This window comes from Rhinoraja longicauda, chromosome 11 (assembly GCF_053455715.1).
Source record: "Rhinoraja longicauda isolate Sanriku21f chromosome 11, sRhiLon1.1, whole genome shotgun sequence".
NCBI lineage: Eukaryota > Metazoa > Chordata > Chondrichthyes > Rajiformes > Arhynchobatidae > Rhinoraja > Rhinoraja longicauda.
Window position 1 is genome coordinate 51,005,966 of NC_135963.1, and position 24,606 is coordinate 51,030,571.

General features: G+C 39.0%; 1 protein-coding gene across 1 annotated transcript in view; it reads left to right on the forward strand.

Annotated features, from left to right (window-relative positions):
- Nucleotides 1-24,606, forward strand: part of dph5 (diphthamide biosynthesis 5) — a 32,736-nt gene extending 8,130 nt beyond the window's left edge. Inside the window, exons 3-7 of the mRNA XM_078407697.1 lie at nucleotides 588-696; nucleotides 11,959-12,079; nucleotides 13,634-13,673; nucleotides 16,683-16,786; nucleotides 19,313-24,606. Of these exons, the coding sequence (XP_078263823.1) occupies nucleotides 588-696; nucleotides 11,959-12,079; nucleotides 13,634-13,673; nucleotides 16,683-16,786; nucleotides 19,313-19,548 (610 nt within the window). The 3' untranslated portion in view covers nucleotides 19,549-24,606. The remainder of the gene's footprint in view (nucleotides 1-587; nucleotides 697-11,958; nucleotides 12,080-13,633; nucleotides 13,674-16,682; nucleotides 16,787-19,312) is intronic.

Consider the following 24,606-nt stretch of genomic DNA (forward strand, 5'->3'; position numbering starts at 1 on the left):
TATCTTGACGATATGTTTTTTGTACTGAAACATTTGCCGTTTCTTTCCTTATTGTTTTCTGCCCAATCATTTCATTTTGGTGATGCTTGCATGATGATTCTTGGAGGAGTTTCATTTAGCTCCTAAGTTTAAATAAAATAAACAAGAAATAATGAAAAGAGAAGAGTTCATGGATTTTGTCCACCCATATAATCAGTTCCAGGAGGTTCTGCATGATACTCCTTAAATTTCAAAGGCGATAATCGCGAAGCATTGAATATTTGCACTCTGCCTACCCGATTTCGAACACTAATACTGGATAATTAAGGATTATGAAGGGGGTATTGACTATTGTACATGTGGTGGAATATCTTAGATATTTTAGACATTATAGATTGCATGTTTATGATTTCTAAGGAAGATCAAATAAAGGAAGGAAGATTATGATGTAGTTTAAAGTGGAAATAGTTCACTTTTCGACAGAAACCTGTGGTAGATTTTTGCTAAAATTTGATTAGATCGGGAATAAGGAACTGAATGGTATGTGGGAATAGTGGCCCTGTGTCACTTTGTGCATTCATTCCACCACATTGTCTGTTCTCTTGCAGGGCAACAACACACAGTGATCTAGTTTTGCGAGCAGTCAAAGCAGGAATACAGTATTGTGTTGTACACAATGCTTCAATATTAAATGCAGTCGGATGTTGCGGTCTACAGGTAAATCCTTCTTGCATATGCTTTGTCGATTTGAAAAACTGCAGCCATCTATTTCATGATCTGAATAAATCCAATCACAGATCAAACTTTCCATAATACATCTGCAAAAACAAAATACTTCTGAAAAGTTAATTTTTATTTACATAAGCAACAATTTTTTCTCATTCCCCACTTCATCACAGAGCAAATGAAATTTGCATTTATTAATCAGTTTGTACTTGGACGATGTATGTATCTTATAATATTTCTTGTTCAATGCAAGGTGTAAAATTATCTGTGTATTACAAATAAATGTCTAGATTAATATTATCAGAGGTTTGGGCCCAACGGGTCCACTTGGTCTAGTACATTATAAACAGCTGTGGTCCCTTTGTGGTCACTGGTATTATTAGTCATTTAGTTTGACTTGATTTGTGCACTGTTTCAAGTGTTAGCAGATAGTACAGCAACAAACTGCAATAACAGGCCATCACCATTCTGTTTCACCTCATGGTTGAATATATTTAGGTTTTTTTTAACAATATATTAATGTACTTTTGTACAAGTCATTCATAGATTTAAGATGCAGTCTTTGCTTAAAAGAGCTTGGTTTTCTATCACAATTTGCTGAGTGGGTATAAATCTCAGCATGACGGTTACCCGTTGTGAAAAGTGCTTTTGAAATTTAACACCTGCCGATATAATAATGGGTTCTTGTGCTATGTATTAAGTTGCTAAGTTCAATATGTAAGTAAATGTTTTACTGGAAAGAGGGATTTTCAAAGGAAAATGAACTAAAACTGATAGGTTACCTGGTAAGACTCCGGCTATGAGATGATTGTGAATATATTAGTTTTATGTACAGTTTTGTAGAAAATTTGAAGAACAAAATATTGATTTTCTTCTCAATAATGATCCTGATTATAGTTTGTATTGGCAAAATAAAATAAAACTTTTTTTTAAACTAGGACATTTTTTACAACCTTTTAATTTGATATGCACCATTTAATATGCTTTACAATCACAATTATTCGAGCATTATGAATTACCATCTTTGTGGCTTAAGATGAAAGCATCATACAGTTTACAACAAAGTAAGAGTTTAGTCTCTTGCTCTCTCTTTAGTTCTCAATGCACTTTAATCCTTTCAAAGTGTAAAGACCAAATAACGCTCCTAATTCTATAACATGGGGTAGAAAATATTTAAATATCTGAAGTATACAGTTTTAGAAATTGGTTGATACTGCACCTCTTGGGCACCAATTGGCATCCAGTTTGGATAAAAGTGCTTTACTTGGATAAAAGGGTAATCTCATGAAATTGAACAAGATTGGCCTATACTTGAAAATAGACGCAAAAAGCTGGAGTATAGGAAAGTTTAAAGTTGTGAAGAAGAGGCAGGAAAGTGGAGTAGAAGTTGGATTAATCATGATCTAATGAATGACAGAGTAATTTAAGCAATCGTGTTACCTACTGCTCTTAGACAATAGACAACAGGTGCAGGAGTAGGCCATTCGGCCCTTCGAGCCAGCACCGCCATTTAATGTGATCATGGCTGATCATTCTCAATCAGTACCCCGTTCCTGCCTTCTCCCCATACCCCCTGACTCTACTGTCCTTAAGAGCTCTATCTAGCTCTCTCTTGAATGCTTTCAGAGAATTGGCCTCCACTGCCTTCCTGATCCTTATGTTGAAACATATATTATGGTGTGCACACAAATATTTTATGTCAGAAATGCAGCTCCTTCTGTCGTAGTGGAAGAGATTGACCTGTGTTTCAAACCATCCCATTGTTTGTGCAATCCATTTTGCATCCATTTGTGCTTGGAAATCTTGACTATTTTTGTCACGTTTCTCTGAAATTCAGGTCGCATTCAGATTAGTTTATTGTCATATAGGCCCAGGCCTAATGACATTCCTTGTTCGCATGAATAATGATATACAATACGATATCCAAAACAGGAGAATGGTGCAAAGATTGTAATGCAAACTGAAGTGGTGTACAAAATAATACGATTACACGGCATCGCCTCTGGGAATGGGGTGCGAAAGAGGTGAACGGTTCAGGAATCAGTGGGGAAGATGTTTATCTGCCATCTACACATCCAAACATTCAAGCTACTGTACCTTCTTCCAGAGGATAGAAGAGGGAAAAAAGAATAGCCAGTGCCTGGCATTCTTGACGATGCTTCTAGTCTTCCTGATGCAACACACCATGATGATGGATGGGATGGAAGGAAGTGACAAGCCTGTGGTGGACTGGCCTCTGTTCACCACACTATGCGCATTCGGGTGGTTGAGTTTTGCCCTATCAGACTGAGAGCATCACGTTAGAATACTTTCTATCACAAATCTGTATATGTTCTAGAAAATCCTCGAGGACATTCCGAATCTTCGCAGAAGCCAAAGAGAGTTAATGTGCTGATGTATGTTTTTGATCACTGTATCAATATAAAGGGATTAGGTTAGCTTGCTAGTATTATGGATGCCAATGAACTTGAAGCTATCAACCATTTCTATAGCAAATCCATTGACGAGGATGGGTTGTGTTCACCTCTCCGCTCTTTGGGTCAAGAATTGACTCTTTTGTCTTGCTAACTTTAAGGGTTCTCCAACTTTTTCCTCATCATCGTTCTTGATCCGGCCAACAACAATAGTATCACGAGCGAACTTTAAGATCAAGTTGTGTTGTAATTGGCCACACAGTCATGGGTAGACAGACTGGGCACAAAACCCCAAAGAGCACCAGTGTTGAGGGTTGGAGTGGAGAAAATGTTCTGACCGATTTAACCGACTGAGGTTAGTCAATCATGAAGCAGAGAAGCCAGTTACAAATGGAGGCCCCAAGGCCAAGATCCAGGAGTTGTATTACGATATGTGTTTCAAATATAGCTGTGGCACTTTGAGCTTATAATTAAATGCTGCTCAAGATGCTGTGGGCTCTAATGGTAACATCTTAGTTCAATAGACAATAGGTGCAGGAGTAGGCCATTCGGCCCTACGCGCCAGCGCTACCATTCACTGTGATCATGGCTGATCATCCACAATCAGTACCCCGTTCCTGCCTTCTCCCCATATCCCTTGACTCCGCTATCTATAAGAGCTCTATCTAACTCTCTCTTGAAAGCATCCAGAGAATTGGCCTCCACTGCCTTCTGAGGCAGAGACTTCCACAGAGATTCACAACTCTCTGAGTGAAAAAGTTCTTCCTCATCCCCGTTCTAAATGGCCTACCCCTTATTTTTAAACTGTGGCCCCTGGTTCTGGACTCCCCCAACATCGGAAACATGATTCCTGCATCTAGCGTGTCCAATCCCTTAATAATCTTTTATGTTTCAATAAGATCCCCTCTCATCGTTCTAAATTCCAGGTAACTTTCCATTGGGTTGTCAATAATGACACTGAAATTCTTTCTCCTGCAACTAGTTAACAGAAGCATATAACTGACTGGAGCTCTCTTTAACAGCAATCATTCAAAATATGAAACCTAAAGTGGAGCTTGTTTGTTTATGGACAGGGATAACTAAAATTATAATTAAAAATACAAAAAAACAAGATAAAACTAGCTAGCTCGCTACCTCACAGTTCCTGGGATTCACATTTGATCCCGATCGTGGTTGCACGTTCATCTCTTGACTGTAGTGTTTTTGTTGCACATCTCAAAGATGCATCATTAGGCCAAAGGTAGACACAAAATGCTGGAGTAACTCAGCGGGTCAGGCAGCATCTCTGGAGAAAAGGAATAGGGGACGTTTCATGTCGAGACCCTTCTTCAGACGGGATGGGTCTCGATATGAAACGTTCCCTATTCCTTTTCTCCAGAGATGCTGCCTGACCCACTGGGTTACTCCATCATTTTGTGTCTATCTTCGGTGTAAACCAACATCTGCAGTTTCTTCCTACACATGATTAGGCTAATTGGGTAAAATAAATTATCCTTCATGCAACTACATAATAGGACCAAAATGCTTTTTGTGACAGAATTGGTTGCATGGCTGCAGGGAAAATGAAAGGAGGAGTGGGACTGATGGGATTTCTTTGAAGGGACCATCATGGATCTGATGACTGAATGGCCTCCTGAGTTGTAATATGCAGTTAGCTATGTAAAATATGGAAAATAACGAAATACTGGTAGTGTACCACAACTCTTAGTAACACATTAGTTCAGTTTCTAAATAATGTAACTGGCATAAAAGCCCTTCAAAGCCCATTGGAAAGGAAATGCATTTTCTTTCAGTGAAGAATCGGACATTTTTTTTAAAACCATCATAACAGGAAACACCTTGGTTGGTTTTTCATCAGTCTGGTGTTCTTTGTAATTAGGGCCTTCGTCAGCTGATGGAAATTGGGATGTGGAATAGGATTCTTGGTCATATCTGAATGAATTGTAATTTTAGTCTCAGGGAAAATAATTCTTTCTTGCTATAGTAGTTTTTGTGCATTTAAATTACAACTATGTTATACTTTCATTTCCATAATTTGCAATATGGAGTCCTCAATGTTGAAAGTAAGCTTTGAAAGTGCAGTATGTTTCCCCAAATTCCTTAAATAATGTGCAGCCATTTAATGGATTTGGCAAATGTACCAGTCAGTTTATGAATTCTACTACATTCTGTGTGAAAGTAAGCCAGTTATTTCATTGATATTGGTTGAGAAGTAACGAAGCACTCGTGTCCTTGATTATGCTGGCGGTTTTGCTAGGGCAGCGTGAGGTGTTGAGTAAGGTTGTGTTAAGACCTAGTAATCTGATTATTTTTAATGTTTCCTTTCAGTCAAAGTCACAGGTGAATTATATATTAAAATATATAGGGCTGCTTGCTGCACCTGAAGATTCAAAGTAAATGAACCTACCAGGAGGAGAAGTAAATATTACATTATTGAAGAGCAAATTTAATATTGGCATTAAAAAAAGTTATGTTGCCTTAACAAATAATAAATGTTTGCAATATCAGGCACAGTATTAAAAGCAAACTGAATCACATCTGGAAACCCATTAAATATCATTTCTATTGAAATTCTTGGAAGTTATTGTTAGTGGTCATTAGTATTTAAAGTATATATTCACAAAATGCTGGAGTACCTCAGCAGGTCAGGCAGCATCTCAGGAGAGAAGGAATGGGTGACATTTCGCGTCGAGACCCTTCTTCAGTCTGATGTCAGGGGGGCGGGACAAAGGAAGGATATAGGTGGAGTATTTAAAGTATAGTTCATTTAAAAATATAAATTGAAATAGTTTCAGCAAATTCTAGCAGTAAAATGAGCTTAATTGAACAAAATGGTATTTCCCAATATCCTGCATGTTGTCCTTTTATTAGAAATCCCAACAACTATGTAGAAGAGTATGTTTTTCAGCATATTCCTTTCCTCATGTAATCTGCTGCTTTTAAAACCCAAATTTAATTTGTCTTAATTGATGCTTCGTAATTTATCATGAGCCCTTTGCTAATTGTTTTCTAGCTTATTAACGTACTGCAATGTTGGATGTGTCCTTTCATATAGGTTCTTCATATATTAAAGCATTGAGTGAGACGAATACAGAGTCAGCATCAATACATAATGTATTCCTACAATCAAGGAGGTTTTGAGAGAAATGGAGACTCTTTCCATTTGTACTGAGATCCACAACTTCACTTCCAGTTTTCACTTCCATAATGGTATTTCATTTGGTGGATAAATAGAGCAGTGGCAATTCAGCAGACGCTGCAGCTTTCAGTAACGAAGTTTTGATTTATTGAGCCGTGCTGAAGATTGGCGCTGTCTTTTGACGCATCTTGAATTAGTGCTGGAAACCCACAAAATGCAAGTTATGGTGGAAAAATTCATTAAAATTATTAAGAATGATTCTCTTTATTCAGAAGGACAGTTGGTTTTTAATATTTAGATTTGAAATAATTTCCTGCACAAATCATCTGTATCTAGTTTTGAATACTTAGTCTTGGGTCATTGCAGTTAATTCTGCAAAGAATAATTAGTACTCATAATAAACTCTAGAGAAAAAGTACTTGCCTAAGAATGGGTTTACTGGAGTGACGAGAGCAATTACAGAAAATGGACTGACTTGCTAATGCAAGTCCTTTGCATCTATTTCATCCTCGTTGTTATTGTACGCTCTCCATCTTGCCTGAAGATTTGCACTGCTTTGTTAGTTACAATTGTCATATGTGGTGGGCAACCTCCTATACATTCCTATTCATTACGCAGTCTTCTGTAACAACATCGCCATGTGACATTCTATCAAATGCAGTGATACTAATCACTTTCAGGGCATTACTAACAAGGCACAACATTTTATTCGGGAGCAAAGCTGGGGATCTTCGCTGTTTGCATGTTTTCAGTTGATCCAAACTTGAGATAGTAGAGCTATTGGGGACCTGCATTTCGGTCTTTGACTTTATGAAACAAATGTTAGACCAGTAAACAACATTTTATTAGGAATTTTGATTTTTTTAAGAATCTAAATTAACCTTTCGTATTGTTTTATGTTAAGATCAGAAAATACACTTCAACATTAAACTCCGGGATGCAGGTGAAACCTCCATGGTTGGTTAAGTTTTTAATTGACAACACTCATAAACCCATACTACCATTTGTGCTATTTTATAAAATTTAATTCATAGTTTTTATTTATAGAATGGAATTCCTGATCAAAGTATTTGGAAGCTTCCTGTGTAGTGGTTCCATATGTGCTGCACACTTAACTGTACAATATTGGATTTCCCATGGCTCCAATCACAGACAATTGGAGGATACTATGTAATTCATCATACAAACATCCAAGATCTCTGCTCCTTCCCCCCGTCCACTGCCATGCCTAATCTTCTTCCTCTTTCGCAGTGTTGCCTTGGGCTATTTGGTTCTCAATTTTCTTCCTTAATCTGTCCAACTCTCCTTTATGATGTGGCCTGTGGAGTTCTCTGCCTCAGAAGGCAGTGGAGGCCAATTCTCTGAATGCATTCAAGAGAGAGCTAGATAGAGCTCTTAAGGATAGCGGAGTCAGGGGGTATGGGGAGAAGGCAGGAACGGGGTACTGATTGAGAATGATCAGCCATGATCACATTGAATGGCGGTGCTGGCTCGAAGGGCCGAATGGCCTCCTCCTGCACCTATTGTCTATTGTCTAATATTTAATTATTTAACAGGGTGTTTTGTCATTCCTTCAAAAAGTTACCTACCTGGCTTGAAAATCACTCAATGAAGCCTTTTGAGATATTTTGTTACGATAAATTCTTTATCATATCATATCATATATATACAGCTGGAAACAGGCCTTTTCGGCCCACCAAGTCCGTGCCGCCCAGCGATCCCCGTATATTAACACTATCCAACACCCACTAGGGACAATTTTTACATTTACCCAGCCAATTAACCTACATACCTATATAGGTATAACCTACATACCTATATACCTACATACTTTATATAATATTGTCTATAATTATAAGGTTGTCCACATTAAAAAATGTTTGCTGCTAAGATGGATAATATTAAAATTTATAATTTAGTTTCTCTAAAAGGTTCAATAAATAAACTCTGGGAGGCACCCAGCGCAACAGTCTCATCCAAATGGGTGCAGCACTGACCCCTGACGCACACGACCAGTCACAGGCCTTCAACCCGAAAAACAACCTTCCACCATCACCCTCTGCGTCCTTCCATGAACCAATTCTCCATCCACTTGGCCAGCTCTACCTGGATCCTATGCAATTCAACCTTCCAGAGCAGAATTTGACTGAAGCCAATTAACTGACACGTCATAGGAATGTGGGAGGAAACAGGAGTACCCAGAGAAAACCCACGTGGTCAGAGGGAGAACATACCAACTCCGTGCAGACACCACCCGTGGTCAGGATCGAACCCGGGTCTCTGGCGCTGTAAGGCAGCAACTCTACCGCTGCAGCACTGTGCTGCCCCTTTCTTCAAAAAACTCAAATCAGATTTGTGAAACACTATTTTCCACGCGCAAAACCATGCGGACTATCCCTAGTCAGGCCCTGTCTATCCAAAAGCAGATATATCCTAGCTCTCAGAATACTCTCTAGTAACTTGCCTAGCACTGACATTAGGCTCACTGGTCTATAGTTGCCAGGCTCTTCCTTGCAACCCTTCTTGAATAGAGGCTCAACATTAGCCACCCTCCAGTCTTCATGTCGAATGCTGATTCATAGATCTCAGCCGGCTATTTCTTCTCAATCTTCCCACAGTGTCCTCGGGCCCGGGAGATTTATCTACCTTCAATACCCTTCAGCACCTCAAGCCACCTTCATTATCTGCCCCAATTTCCCCGGTCTTCATGTCTTTCACCACAACAAAAACAGAGGAGATTTACTCATTGAGTCCTTGCCATCTCCTGCAGCTCCACGCAGAGATGACGGCTTTGGTTCTAAGGGGTGACGGCTTTGGTTCTCTCTGTCGTCATGGCCTTTCCTTTCATGTACTTATGAAATCTCTTTGGATTTTCCTTCATATTATCTGCCAGAGCTATCTCCTGTCTCCTTTATGCCCTCCTGCTTTCGTTCTTAAGTATGCTTCTCACTTCCCAAAACTCCTCCAGGGATATACTTGATCCCTGCTTTGAAAAATATTTTGAAAGATATGGGTACGCTAAGGGAATTGTTGAGGATGTCATATCCTCCTGTCATATCCCGTGGAAGATGTGAGGTCATCCACCTTGGGCGGGGTGGGGAACAGAATATTTTTTTAATGTTGAGAGAATGCAAGATGTTGGTGTTCAGAAAGATCTGGATGGCCTTGTACAGAAATCACTGAAAGTAAACATGCAGGCACAGGAAATTAGCAAGGGAAATGATATGTTGGCATTCCTTGCTTGAGGATTTGAGTGGCAAAATTGCTGAGACTGCACCTGGAATATCATGCATAGCTCTGCTGTACATCTTGCCTTAGGGAGTTTGTTTGTTTGTTTGTCTATATTTTATTTCAAACATGTAAAACAAAAAAAGATAAAAACAAAATAACAATAAAATGAAATGAACGATAAACTTATACACAACTCAACGAATAAATTCTCATAAACAACACAAATTAAATCTTACATGTTCGAAAAGGAGTAGGAGGAAGTTCCTACCCCTTATTTATTCCTACCCCTTCTCCGCTACTCATCAATTAATTCACAAACTTTTTCTCATCTACATATATATATATATATATATATAAGAAAAAAAACTGCAGATGCTGGTACAAATCGATTTATTCACAAAATGCTGGAGTAACTCAGCAGGTCAGGCAGCATCTCGGGAGAGAAGGAATGGGTGACGTTTCAGACTGAAGAAGGGTCTCGACCCGAAACGTCACCCATTCCTTCTCTCCCGAGATGCTGCCTGACCTGCTGAGTTACTCCAGCATTTTGTGAATATATATATATATATATATATACACATACACAAACATATACATACATACATATATCCATACATATGCCACATACATATATACACATATATGCACACACGCAAGCATACATATATGCAGTTTATAAACCGTTATCCAAATTCTATGTACAACGCGAATATCACACTGTGTCAATAAACTAAAACTTAACCGTCATCACAGCCCTTCCTCATTATTATACCTCTGGGAAATAATTTTTTTGTACATCTTCTTGAACTGAGTAATGTTTGTGCTTTGCTTGAGTTCCACATCCAAATCATTCCACAATTTCACCGCACAGATTGAAATACACATACTCTTCATAATTGTACGAACACAAAGGTTCTTTAAATTAAACTCCTCTCAAATTATAACCGCCCTCCCTGTCAAAGAACATTTTTTGTATATTACCTGGTAGTAAATTATTTCTTGCTTTATACATTATTTGTGCTGTGTTAAATTCTACCAGATCCATAAACTTCAAGGTATTTGACTTTAAAAACAAATGCAGCAAGGATTCACCAGGCCAATTCCTGAGGAGAGATTAAGAAGATTTAGCCCACCCTCTTGACTTTGGGAAGATGATTGAAACAAGAGAAGTTCTTACCTGATGCAAGGTTGACACTTACTCTGGCTGCAGTTGTCAAGAACCAGGGACAAAATCTTAAAATAAGAGGTTGGCTGTTCAGGACAGAGATGAAAAAAACTTCTTGATATGGGTGATGAATTATTGCAATTCTCTGCTCAAAATGTAGGGCTGTTGTCTGTTATTGCTGCTTGCCCGCTATAACCAAGAAAGGAATTACTGAGTAACAGAGTGTCATTGTATAAGTAGTCGAAACAAAGAACCATTTATCCAATCTAATTCCCTCATGATCTTAAACACCTCTGTAACATCACCCCTCATCCTCCTGCACACCAAGGAATAAAATCATAGCCTGTTCAACCTCTCCCTATAGCTCAAGCCCTCGAGTCCTGGCAACATACTCGTATGTCTTCGCCGTACCCTTTCCAACTTAACTTCGTTAACAGGGTGACCAAAACTGAACACAAAACTCCAAATGTGGCCTCACCAATGCCTTGTATACTTGCAACATAACCTCAATGCTCTGATGATGGCCAATGTGCTGAAAGCTTTCTTCATCACTCTATCTACCGGTGACGCTACTTTCAAGGAGCTATGTGTGTACTTGCACACCTATATCCCTCTGCTCAACAACGCTCCCCAGAGTCCACCTGCCAACAGATAAAGAATCATCCCTGGGATCATTCTCGTAAACCTCCTCTGGACGCTCTAATGCCAGCACATCCTTCCTTAGATATGGGGCATAAAACTACTCACAGTATTCCAAATGTAGTTTGACCAGCACCTTAGAAAACCTCAACATTACATCTATGCTTTTATATTCTAGTCCTCTCAACATGAATGCTTACATTGCATTTGCCTTCCTTGCTTCCAACTCAACCTGCAAATTAACCTTTTGCGAATCCTGCACCAGCACTTCCAAGTCCATTTGCACCTCCAATTTCTGAATCCTCTCCCCATTTCGAAATGCAGCGTGGAAACAGGCCCTTCAGCCCACTGAGTCTGCCTGGACCAAAGATTACCTGCACACTAGTTCTATGTTTCTCATCCTACAAACGGGATGATTTGTAGAAACCAGTTAACCTACAAACCTGCTTGTCTTTGGAATGTGCGAGGAAACCGGAGCACCCGGAGAAAACCCACACGGTCACAGGGAGAATGTACAAACTCTGTACAATAGCACCCGTAGTCAGGATTGAACCCGGGCCTCTGGCGCTGTGATACAGCGCCTGTGCCACTAAGCCACCCTCTGCACCACTGTACCACCCTTTTGGTCAAGTATTGATTGATTTTTCTTTTGTTTTTTTTCCTAGTTGTACAATTTTGGCGAAATAGTTTCCATCGTGTTCTGGACAGAGACATGGAAACCTGAAAGCTTCTATGACAAAATCAAAAGGAACCGACAGACTGGAGTCCACACTTTATGCTTACTTGGTGAGTGACACTTCTACCTTTTATCTTCTGCTGGCATTTTTATGGGTAAACCAGACTAAATGATTACCTTTTCAAAAGGTTGGTGCTGATATCAATTTATCAAAATGTTTTATTTCACAACCAAATACAGCTTTAGATTTGAAGTGTTTGCATGAAGAAGTCATTTGCCAAAGTAAATTCTTCACAAATCTTTTGCAAATGTGGATACTTGAATTCCAGAATTAAGTTAAGGCAGTACGTTTTGTACATCTTAACCACCCCATTCCATTGTTCTGTCTTCTTCCCAGCACTTTATAAATCAGGTTTGATTGGAAAACATTGACATTGTCTTATTGCTTATAAAAACTTAATGATAGATTTTTTTTTAAACTTCAGATCCTGTTATCCTATAACAATCTTTTTGGATTTTTAACTTGATTTGACGAACTCATCCATATTCAGCAATCTCAGACACTTAGTTGCTGAAGGTGTTATTTTTAGTTATCATAAGACCAGAAGCCTTCAGTGTTATTCAGTGTTATTTTTAGTTATCATAAGACCAGAAGCCTTCAGTGTTATTCAGTGTTATTCTAGCTCTAAAAATAACAGACAGAAGATGCATGGGAACTGCACCATCTGCAAGTTCCAATCAGCCCCATTTAAAATGTTTCGCTAGTCTCACTTTGTCCCTGCATTTCACAATCTTAGCGTACATTTGTTTCTGTTTTTATTGCTTGCAACCATCATTTCATGACTTTTACATTCCTTTGTTTAGGTTTGGACTCCCAAAGAAGACACCAGGCATGAAATGCTGGTGAGATGTTGCATGAGAGAGCTCAGATTATGAAATGCAGTGACAAAGTGAGACTTGGTAGTTAAGTTAATAAAGTCCACGAGTTCTGCATGGGTGCAGGAGGTAGCCCCAATGCAGTCATCAGTGTTGCAGAGAATGACTTTTGTAGGGTACGTCTAACAATCCCTGTCCAGTCTACGCCTGGACAGGGATTGTTAGACGTACCCTACAAAGAGGCAGACATCCTCTTTGTATAGGAAAAAAACTGCAGATGCTGGTTTAAATCAAAGGTAGACACAAAATGCTGGAGTAACTCAGCGGGTCAGGCAGCATCTCTGGGAGAGAAGGAATGGGTGGCCTTTCGGGTCGAGACCCTTCTTCAGACTCATCCTCTTTGTATATTGCCTATGTATGTTAATGCTCAAACATGCAAGCAATAAAACATTCTTAAGTTTTAGAAGCATCAATATTTGCTGCCATTAACAATATACTCATTGTATTTTGATATCTGATATTACTTGCACTAAGTGGCTTAATTTAGGTGAGGGGACGTCAGTGGGTTTATCTGGCTTTCAGAAGTAGGCAAATAAAGTATTTCCTCATAAAGTATTGTTTACCCATTTCACTTCAGCAATGAGAAGGAAAATTCAAATATGTTCATTGGGCGCCTGATAAGTTTTAGAAACTGCAACATTTTGTGGAGCATTTTAATATTTTCCCCTACACTGAAACAGAAATATAGATCTGGCTGTTTTCTGTAAATCAACTTTTTTTTTTTGCAGACATCAAAGTAAAGGAACAAACGCTGGAAAATCTAATGAGGCAAGTTTCTCCTTTGTGTAGGGAGCAAATTATTTTGATGTATCAAGACTGGAAACACTACATTATCAAACCTGCTGGCAGCGTATATCATGCACAAAAAGAACGGAGAGATTTAATGCTCCACTAACTGAAGAGAACAAGAAGGTCCAACTGAATTATGTGTCAGGAGCCATTCTACTTTTTTGAATAGGAAGGAACTGCAGATGCTGGTTTACACCAAAGATAGACACAAAATGCTGGGGAAACTCAGCGGGACAGGCAGCATCTCTGGAGAGAAGGAATGGGTGACGTTTCAGATCGAGATCAGACATTTTTCAATAGGTTTCCTGGCTGCCAACTGCCAGTTTAAGAGTTTGGCAGGCATGAGGAGATAAATACATGACTGGGCTCAAATCAGGAGGAGGAGGGATTAGGAATCCATTGACAAAGTCAATTGGCAGATAGTTTGAGGTGATGTTCCTTTCCAAGTAATCCTTGCTCATTCTAGCCCCTGATGCAGTGTTGCAAGGACAATCGCCTGTTCTGGTCGGCCAATTTCGTGTTTTGGCTGTCAGTATTACCAAGGAACAGTTGCCCAATCTGGCCTACAATAAATTTAAAATGGAGGTAAAATGTAAAGCATGAAATCTCATTGAAAGAGTTTTGCAGCTTTTAATGCCCTCCCTCCACCACACTAATCTCACTTTTTTAAACTGCAAGTGATATTTGTAGTTGGGCTTCCCATTTGACTTTAATGTTTCTCCTTGCCCAGCTTAGAATCATTAAACGACCTCCATTGTATTTGTAATATGTTACACACATTATTATAAAGTTGCCCATTTGAAATTGAACTCAAGAAAGTGTTTTGCCAAACTTGATAACCTCACAAATGCATGGAAAATTAGTCAGGGTATGGTGAGATCGTAAGGTAGATAAACAGCTCCAAACTGTACGCTTTCAAATTCTCATAATCAAACTCCAGACAAATTGGAACACATCCAATCAGAAACATTTGAAATTCGTACTTTAATTGTAGCTATTTTGGATAACGATCTTGTTACTGTGTAATGGTTTGAATCTCGTTCTTCAAAACAATAAATGCTGCCTCAACTTTGTATGTGACTGCATTACAGACAGAAGCAGCCATTTAAAAATGTTTAATAATGAAGCTCTTATATCATGTTTTTAGAAATACTTCACTGCTACTGGTAATGTAAAATTAAGACTCGCTGATACGTATTTAGTTCCTTCTTAGAACAATATTTTACATTTCTTCCACTTTCCTCCCATTACGAGTTCTGATTTATGGTTGCATGCATACTAATAATCCTCTGGGCCGTGCCTAAGGGACTATTTATGAGCAATGGTATTGAGGTAACCACATTCCATCTCAATTATATCCTTTCATTAGTTTCCTCCATCTTTTTAGCCAGTCTCACTCCAGCTGAGATTGACTAATTCAACACAGGCTCAGAATTGAATCCAGAATCTTTTAGCCTCTAGTTCTGCACCATACCAGGCTTTTCCCCGGCTAGCTAACAGGGAGATGAAATATGATTTGTTTTTAGCATAAATTGATTGGAAGACATGGATAATTAAAACTATTGCGTCAGAAGTTCTGTGTTGTTTGAGATTTATCTCAATTACCTATGTCTCACATCCAACAGATTGTGCGGCAGTCTTTCTTAAGTTGTAATAATATGTTTCATTTCTTTGTTGCAACTATTTTGTTCAGTTATTTCACAAATCCTGATCTTGCAATATTTATCACTTTTTAAACCACAATGGATGTCTTAAGTTTTGGGGAAATTTTGTTTTTTTCCCCATAAATTTAACAAAGTTAAAATCCACTAAGTGCCATTCACCTGAGAGGTTGCTGATTTGCATTGACTCCCACTTAAACAATGTCTTAATTTTGAAATTCTCAGCCATGTTGTCAAACATCTTCTTGGCCCTCAATTCTCAGCCATGAGGTATCTGTAATCATTCAATTCTGCCATTTATCATTCACAAATTTAATCACCCCACATTTGAAACAAGTTCCTTCACCCACAAAGCAGTGATATCTGGAATGCCATGCCTAAATCTCTCCATAACTCTTTTATCAATATTTTGTTCACTTGTCCTAATTTCAAATTCTGTTTGGTATCTCTCCTGTTAACTAGGTGATGATGAATGAATGAATAAATTTATTGGCCAAGTATGAACACATACAAGGAATGTGCCTTGGTGCTCCGCTCGCAAGTAACAACACGAACAGACAGTAAACAATTAAGAATAAAGCAGAAAGCATTAAAACATTAAGAATACAACATTACGGTTTAAACATGTGAGTGAAATAAACCAGAGCTAAAAGAGACTACAGACTTTTGGTTATTGAGTAGAGCTAGTACTCGTGGAAAAAAAGCTGTTTTTATGTCTGGTTGTGGCTGCTTTGACAGTTTGGAGTCGCCTTCCAGAGGGAAGTGCTTCAAAAAGTTTGTGGCCAGGGTGAGAGGGGTCAGAGATGATCTTACCCGCTCGCTTCCTGGCCCTTGCAGTGTACAGTTCGTCAATGGGGGGAAGGTTGCAGCCAACAACCTTCTCAGCTGATCGAACGATTCATTGCAGCCTCTGGATGTCGTGTTTGGTGGCTGAGCCAAACCAGACCATGATGGAGAAGGTGAGAACGGACTCAACGATGGCTGTATAAAATTGGACAATCATTGTCTGGCAGATTGTGTTTCCTTGGCTGCCGCAGGAAGTACATCCTCTGTTGGGCCTTTTTGACTGTGGAGTCGATGGTAGCCTCCCATTTAAGGTCCTTGGTGATGATGGTTCCAAGGAACTACCTTGCAGCGTTACTTTGCATTAAATGTAAATCCATTTTAAAAATAAACCAAGGAACTCTTTGATTTCATTGTGAACAAGGGTAAATGGTATTGTTCAATTATTTTTGTCCAGTAACGTTTTATTGTTAATATGAGAGGAATGAACGAGAAAAAAATATCTTGATTATGAGAAACATGGATGAACATATTTTTTTAATAGGGGAAAGAAGATCTTTGAGCCTCCCAGGTTCATGTCTGTTAATGAGGCTGCTGAACAACTGCTGGAGATCATTGAAAATCGCAGAGGCAAAGGAGAGGAGCTCGGTGAGCTAACTGTTTCTGTGTATCTAACCAATTATTCCAATCATGCCCCTTAGGGATTTTTAAATGGATCTACAGCGCATTAATATGTTAATTGTTTTTGATAACCATCTTCATGACTATTTGTGGCGGCTGTAATTTGTATTATGATCTCATTCTTTTATTGAATTATGTCCAGTTAGCAAGTGATACAAATCATTTTATTTATCATTTATATCACTTTGGTCTTGTGCCTCTTTGTACAAAGACCAAGTTAAGTAATGTACAAGTTATATCAGTAATTTGCCTTTATCTGCAGAGAAGACTTTTCATCTAAAAATCCTTACATTCCTTAAGAAAATGTGAACTCATCAAAACTCATTTGATGCCTTCTCTAAATGGAACCTGAGCTTATACACAAAATGCAAATGTCCTTTGATAATGCACATGTTTTATCTTTATTTGGAATTTTCAAGAGATATGCTGAACCTTCCGGTTTCATCACCCTTCCTTGACCTACTTTTCCTCAGTTCAAACAGTTCGTTTCCAGTGTTGTCCATACAAATACGTAGTACTACACTGGCTTTATAATTCAACCCTTTTATATATATTGTGTATTTGCACAGTGATTATTACCATGAGAAGGTATCCAAGGTTTTTGTAAACCTAAGTTTGATAATAGTCTGATGTAATGACACCCATTCCTTCTATCAAGAGACGGTGCCTGTTCCGCTGAGTTACTCCAGCATGTTATGTCTATCTTCGGTTTAAACCAGCATCTGCAGTTCCTTCCTACAATATAATGACTACTGTAGCAGTTTCATGTGTTAGTGGAGTGATAAATTGAGCCTCTTTTAACAGAAGTGACTGATGGTGCATTTTTAACCCAAAATGTAACTTTTAGCTGAAATTTACTGATTAACTTCCAGGCATTAAGGGGAAATATCCCTTTAAATCTTTCTGAGCAGAAATTAAAATTCAAAACATTTGTAACAAACCACTACCTCCTGAGTTCCATATTGTTTTAACATTGTGTAACAGATTTTTTTTTTCAGGCTGTAGAATTAATCCACAAAATTGTTCACTTTAAATGAAATACTCACATCTTAAAGTATTTCTCCCTGTTCTTCACACTTAATAGATATATTTCCCTCATCAGCCATGTTTGATTATAAAGTAGAGGGGAACTTGACCATTTTTCCAGCTTGTTCGCTGTGAAGGTCATGGGTTCAAACTTCGCTCACTCCAGACACAATGGCCCAGGATTTCCTGCCTGTTGTGAACAGCTCCATGAAAGAAATCTAAACTGACCTTTTATGGATCCCCTCCACAGAAACCAATGCGGCTAAATGATCCTGCACTGTGGGGATTTTAGCACATCTATGTCATTAAACGAAGGGAATTTCTGAGGCATTCAGAAACTTTCAAAATTTTCAAAAATTATCAAATAACATAAAGATTTCTAATGTTTTTTTAAAATAATATTTGCGTTAATGAGGGAATGTGATTTCATTAGCGATATAATCTTTTATGAGGTATTTAACCAAGTCCTGATGCAGGTTCTCGATCTGAAACATCAAATTACATTTTTTGCCTCCACAGATGTTGCTCGATCCGCTGATTTCTTCCCGTGTTGTTGTATGTCTCTGCCTTATCTCTGCCTTAAAAATATCCATTAACGGCCTCCGCAACCTTCTGCGGCAAAGAATTTCACATATTCACCACCCTCTGATGAGAGAAATTCCTCCACATCTTCCTAAAGGAACTAATTCTGAGGCTATGACCTCCAGTCTGAGATTCTCCAACTAGTGGAAACATCCACTTGATCCAAGCCTTTCACTATTCACACTATTTCACAGGTACATTGATAGGACAGGTTGAGAGGTATGGGACTTGGATGGAAAATAAGTGGAGGGATACAGGCCTAATGGGGGACATCTGAAATGACCGTTGCCATGCATCATGCTCTGTGTGGATGAGGTGGGTCGCAAGGACCCATTTCTGAACTGTGCATTTGTGTTATATTTGATTCGGATTATGGATAATTGGTAAGAAGAATTTGTTTTACTGGACTTTAAGATCTGTATTGTCAGCCCTTTATGATTACAGTTAGATTATTGGTTTAATTTAAATTAAGTTAATGGAGACGGGTTAGGTAACTTCATGAGATTATAGAGCAGGGCCAGCAAGTCTGCGGACAGTCTTTTCTTGCATTCTTCCTTGGAGGAAAGGGACACCAGGTGTGTTAACGCTTTTGGCTAGATGTACACGTTTTCCAGCTGGAAGGATGTTACATTCCTGACTGCGTCACAAGACTTTGACTTTCATGTATTAATGGGGAATGTGCCTGGATCCACCAAAACAAAGACATACAGGAAGTGAATCAGCCTTTAGAGGACATGGGCAGGAAATGGCACAACAGCAAAATTCATGTCTGGTACACTAGATTAAAACAAGCACCTATAAGTGTGAATATTTTAAGTGGTGAAAATGCTGGGGGGGTTTAATGCATCCAGATGTCTCATGCTGTTCTGTCTTTCTCTGATTTAGCACTGACTGAAGATACTCTGTGTGTTGGACTGGCCAGAGTGGGTTCCAAAGACCAAAAGATTGCTGCTGCAACTCTACGACAGATGGTGAAGGAGGATCTTGGTGCTCCTTTACATTCCCTGATCATTACAGGCCACATGCATCCGATGGAGATCGAGATGCTGAAACTATTTTCTGCGGATAAATCTTGTTTTAATAAACTTATTTCACTTGATGGATCAACATATTACTCATAACAAAACAAAATAAAATGGCAATTAAATCATAAAAGATGAAGTTATGTGCTCCTATAAATAGGAACCCGAGACAATAGACAATAGGTGCAGGAGTAGGCCATTCGGCCCTTCGAGCCAGCACCACCATTCAATGTGATCATGACTGATCATTCTCAATCAGTACCCCTTTCCTGCCTTCTCCCCATACCCCCTGACTCCGCTATCCTTAAGAGCTCTATCTAGCTCTCTTGAGGGGTAACTTTTTCATGCAAAGGGTGGTGGGTGTATGAAACGAGCTGCTGGAGGAGATAGTTGAGGCAGGTACTATCATGACGTTTAAGAAACATTTAGACAGGTACATGGATAAGACAGGTTTAGAGGGACGTGGGCCAAACGCAGGCAGGTAGGATTAGTGTAGATAGGTTATGTCGGCCGGTGTGGACAAGTTGGGCCTCAGGGCCTGTTTCCACACTGTAAGACTCTGACTCTATGTAGCTGTCACACTCCATTCTGCACTCAGTTTATTTTGTCCTTTTGCACTATCTATTGTGTATTGTCATTAAAATCATGTGTAATTGATTTACCTGGATAGCACGTCCTATAAAGTTTTTCACTGTATCTCAACACACATGACAATAATGAACCAACAGCAGTGCCAGTCCTGAGGAACATAGAAAGCGGAACTGGGCTTGCTGCTTGAATCCACCTTTGGCTGCTATATTCACTCTTTGCAGCCTTGTCCACATTGCAGCAAAGATTTTTCCCTTTTGAACCTCAATCCTCCAAAGTCTTCCTAGTTTGACTCTTTCATCCTCCTAACAAAACCTCATTCAGAACAGAGAGAGACAGATGAGGAGAATACAGAACTTGATAGAAGTTGTGGGTGAGGACCTGAGATAGGAAGCAGCGGTTCGAAGTGTGAAATACGTTGCGGTACAGGATGGGTTTGATTACTTACTGCCAGTAACACCGTGAGCAGCATCAGCTTTCCCTCTCACCAGTTAAATGTTGTCCTGAAGAAGCAAAGACCAATTCAAACTCTTACTTGTCTTAAATTATGTCCTTTAAACCCCTCTCCACTTCATCCTTGCACCTAAATGCCAGTGGAAAGAGGTCCAAGATATCGTCATCCGCACAGCTGCACTATTCCTGCTTCCACAAATCAATGGATTTCCTCCCCATATGTTGCCAGGCCCCGTTGAGTTCCTCCAACGTTGTGTTTTGCCGACAATATCAATGATAATTCCTCCATGTAATCAACCCCCTAACATATTTGCTCCATGAATTCCTCGTCCATTCAACTGCTGCTTCCCTGTCAATGCTCACTACTCACTCCTGAATTATTATTTCACTCCCAAGTTATTTACTTTATCCCCTTTAAATCTACCATCTTTGAACTCTCTGCTCCAGCTCAAGCCTTACGACTGAGTCTATCAGCCCCCATTCATTCAATGTCCCACACACATTCATTTAGTCATTTGACCAATTCACCAAACTCACTTCACATTACCAGCCCCAATCCCTAACTCTCAATCTTAGCTTTCCCCCCTGTTTCACCACCAAGCACAGATTCTGGAACCATTACATGGGAATCTTCTTTCAATCACTTTATCATGGCTCACTACACTTTCTAAAGATGTCTTAAATACTATTTAAGTCTTCATCTTTTTGTGACTTTTTCATTGTTTCTTACTGTAAGTTAACTCTGATTCACGGCACATTTTGACATTTATTTCTGTCTCTAAATCTCTATTTTCCACATTTTTCAGACTATACCGTTCAACTGGAGATCATCATCAACCATTCAACCTCTGAAAAGTTTTTGTGATTTTAATTGTAAAATGCAAATATTCCAGAAACAGTCAGAGAGTCATTGTGAGTCACACCGCAATTGTGTGCAGTTCGAGTCATAGTGTCGTAGAGCACAGAAACAGGCCCTTCGGTCCAACCTGCCCACACCGGCCAACATGTCGCAGCTAAACTAGTCCCACCTGCCTGCATTTGGCCCAAATCCCACTAAACCTGTCCTATCCATGTACCTGTCTTAACTATTTCTTAAACGCTGTGAAAGTAACTGCCTCAACAAGCTCCTCTGGCAGCTCCTTCCATACACCCAGGACCCTTTGTGTTCTTACGACCAGGTTGCATTCAGACCTTTGGTTGATTTGAAAAGCTTTCAAGGATTCTGAAATTAACTCATCGTGTCCCTCGCATCCTTTCAGACTTCATTGTGCCTCAGGCTATTTTCCTCTACGGAAACATTTGGTGGGTGCAGATAGATGTGAATGTTTCATTGCACATTGCTACTCTCCAGTTTCACAAACAGTTCCTAGGTTGGTCTCCAGTTGCCACACTGTACTTCCTATTTCATCCGTGTCATCTACAAATTGTCATTTAATTAATAAAATCGAGAAATAATTGCCTGCTATTTTAAAAAGCTGCAGTGAAATTCAAATTAAGCAGAGAACGGTTTTTATAAACTTCCTTTACGGATGGTGCTGCCGGCTGTGTTTCCCAGGAAAGTAAAAAAATCCATTTTCATCTGCATTTTCTGATTCACATGTTACAGAACATTAACTACTATTTATATAACTGCTGATAGCAGACTACTATTTAGTGTCAGTGTTGATGGTGATATGACTCAGTGGTTGTGTCTCACTGGATATCCAGTTTATCAAAGTGTCTCTCAGCTTTAATGAACCTTGAGTCACTAAAGTCACCTCATATCCGAGAGGTCAAGGCATTCACTTTATGTGTAATTTCGAATAGTCAAAGAAGCAAAAACACAAGGTCCAATTATTATTATGTTGAATAAAAATACATCTTTACACTTTTGTAGTAAGTGATCTCACATTCTTTCCAAATTATTGTTACCTCCTATTTACTGCTGCTCTTAATCAAATCTTTCTTATATTATCTCCTTGAAAAGGGCTGAGAGGTTTTGAAAAGAGTCAAGCTAAAGCAAAGAACTGAGAGGTGGGGAATCAAGAATGCCATTTTTAAGTGCATAACGAGCTGTTGACTTTAAATGTAATTGGTGATGTTTTCCTTCTGCAAATGTAAGAGAATCTCATGAATATACTCTGTAACAGCAATAAGGCAATCCTCCAGCCTACTCAAAATAGATCCTTTTCATTTCAGTTCCCCAGAACATAGATCAGACCATTTCCTGTTTGTGGTTTTAATTACATTTGTTAGGATAATATTTGAATTTTATTAAGTTGCATTTAAATCTGAAGAAGAGACTCGACCCCAAACGTCACCCATTCCTTCTCTCCCAAGATGCTGCCTGACCCGCTGAGTTACTCCAGCATTTTGTGTCTACCTGCATTACCACTGATCTGTTTTAGATTAGGACTATTTTACCCTGTATTTTCCTCCTACTTGGGATATTTTAACCACTTTAAAGGCAACAAAGGCTTTTCACTGTACCTCGATACACGTGACAATAAACTAAACTAAACTGAGCTGAATTACATAAATGCAATATCTAAAATGTGCATTTAATTGCTCACGCCATCCACATCCAACCTCATTTACATCCAGTTCATAGAATGATTGTAAAATATATTGCATCACACTCATCACAGGCAGAATTCATCAAACTACATCGAATGACACCATTGATCTGACATGCTTTAACTGGTTAATAATATTCCAGTTCTGGTTGCTGAGGGAGTGATGACTTTCAGAAAGCACAGTAATTTAATCAAATTGTCAACCTAAAAGTCTGTTTCTGAGCAAGTCTTTTTTTAACTTTATAAGTTAAATAACTCGGGGCCAGCCTGCGTCACAATCTCCCAGAGGTGTGGCTGATGGAACCAGTAGGTGATTAGATAGACTTTTGCTCTGTCCATGTTTTCTTTCTACGTTATCTCGGTGATAAGGGGAGTTAACTCACATGGCAACAGTGACCAATAAGCAGCACAAAACATCAAAAGCCTAATGTCTGTTTCTGTGTCTTGTGGACCATTTATTTCAGAGAAGAATCTACATAGCTGCAGCTTTGAAGGACTTACCACCCAGAAAGCTTATTTCCTGAAAATGTCTCGACCTGAAACGTCACCCACTCCTTTTCTCCAGAGATGCAGCCTGACCCGCTGAGTTACTCCAGCATTCTGTGTCTATTTTCAAGTAATTCACGATTTTGGGACCATGGTTTGGTCCACTTCTTTTTTATACGTTCATTCCTGGTGCAAGCTTTCTGGAAATTAACCCATTTATAATTTACAAGATTTTGAGATCAATGGATCTTTTTTTACTCAAGTGAGGCATCACCTCTTAAAGAGTAAACGTGTGCTGGACATCCATGAGGTGAATCGACTGACAGAGAGACAGATTGTACAGTGCAAACGATTTGGGCCTTATGAAATGGCACCACGCAGAATTCTATTTCTGAAAAGATCTATACCCCTGTAAAGCATTGTTCTTTGTTATGGGTGAATCAAGGGTATGTAGAGGAAAATGTGCTTTAGTGGAGTAAATACATGATAATGCATGATGAATACAAGTCAACATGAATTCATGCAGTGCATACATGTAATGTATCAGGGAGACATATATATTGGAGGTGCTGGATAAAGTAAGTAACTTGGTTGACCATTTGCAAGTAAAGCAAATAGTTTAGGTTTCATATTCAGGACTAGAGCGTCAAATAAAGGTTGTCAAAGAAGACAACGTTGTAAAGACAAAGCAACAATTGTTGGTCTTCCTTCACTGACCAATATCGAGACCCTAAAGAGAACGACTAGTGCAATCAAATTTTGGAATTGTTAATTATAAACATTGGTCCCAAGATCTGGGGTAATCTACTTTGGAGAAATGCAAGGATATCAAATAAATGGTATTTCTACAATGTTTGAGGGTGGCAAAGAGCCTAGCTGGTTAGCTATTGAAATAACTTGGTATTATATGACTAGGAATGATTCATCATTAATTTATATTTCTTGCACATAGAACCAGCTGCTTCTGGATTAAATTAGTAGGAAGGAACTGCAGATGCAGGTTTAAACCGAAGATGGACAGAAAAAGCTGGAGTAACTCAGCGTGTAGGAAAATAACTGCAGATGCTGGTACAAA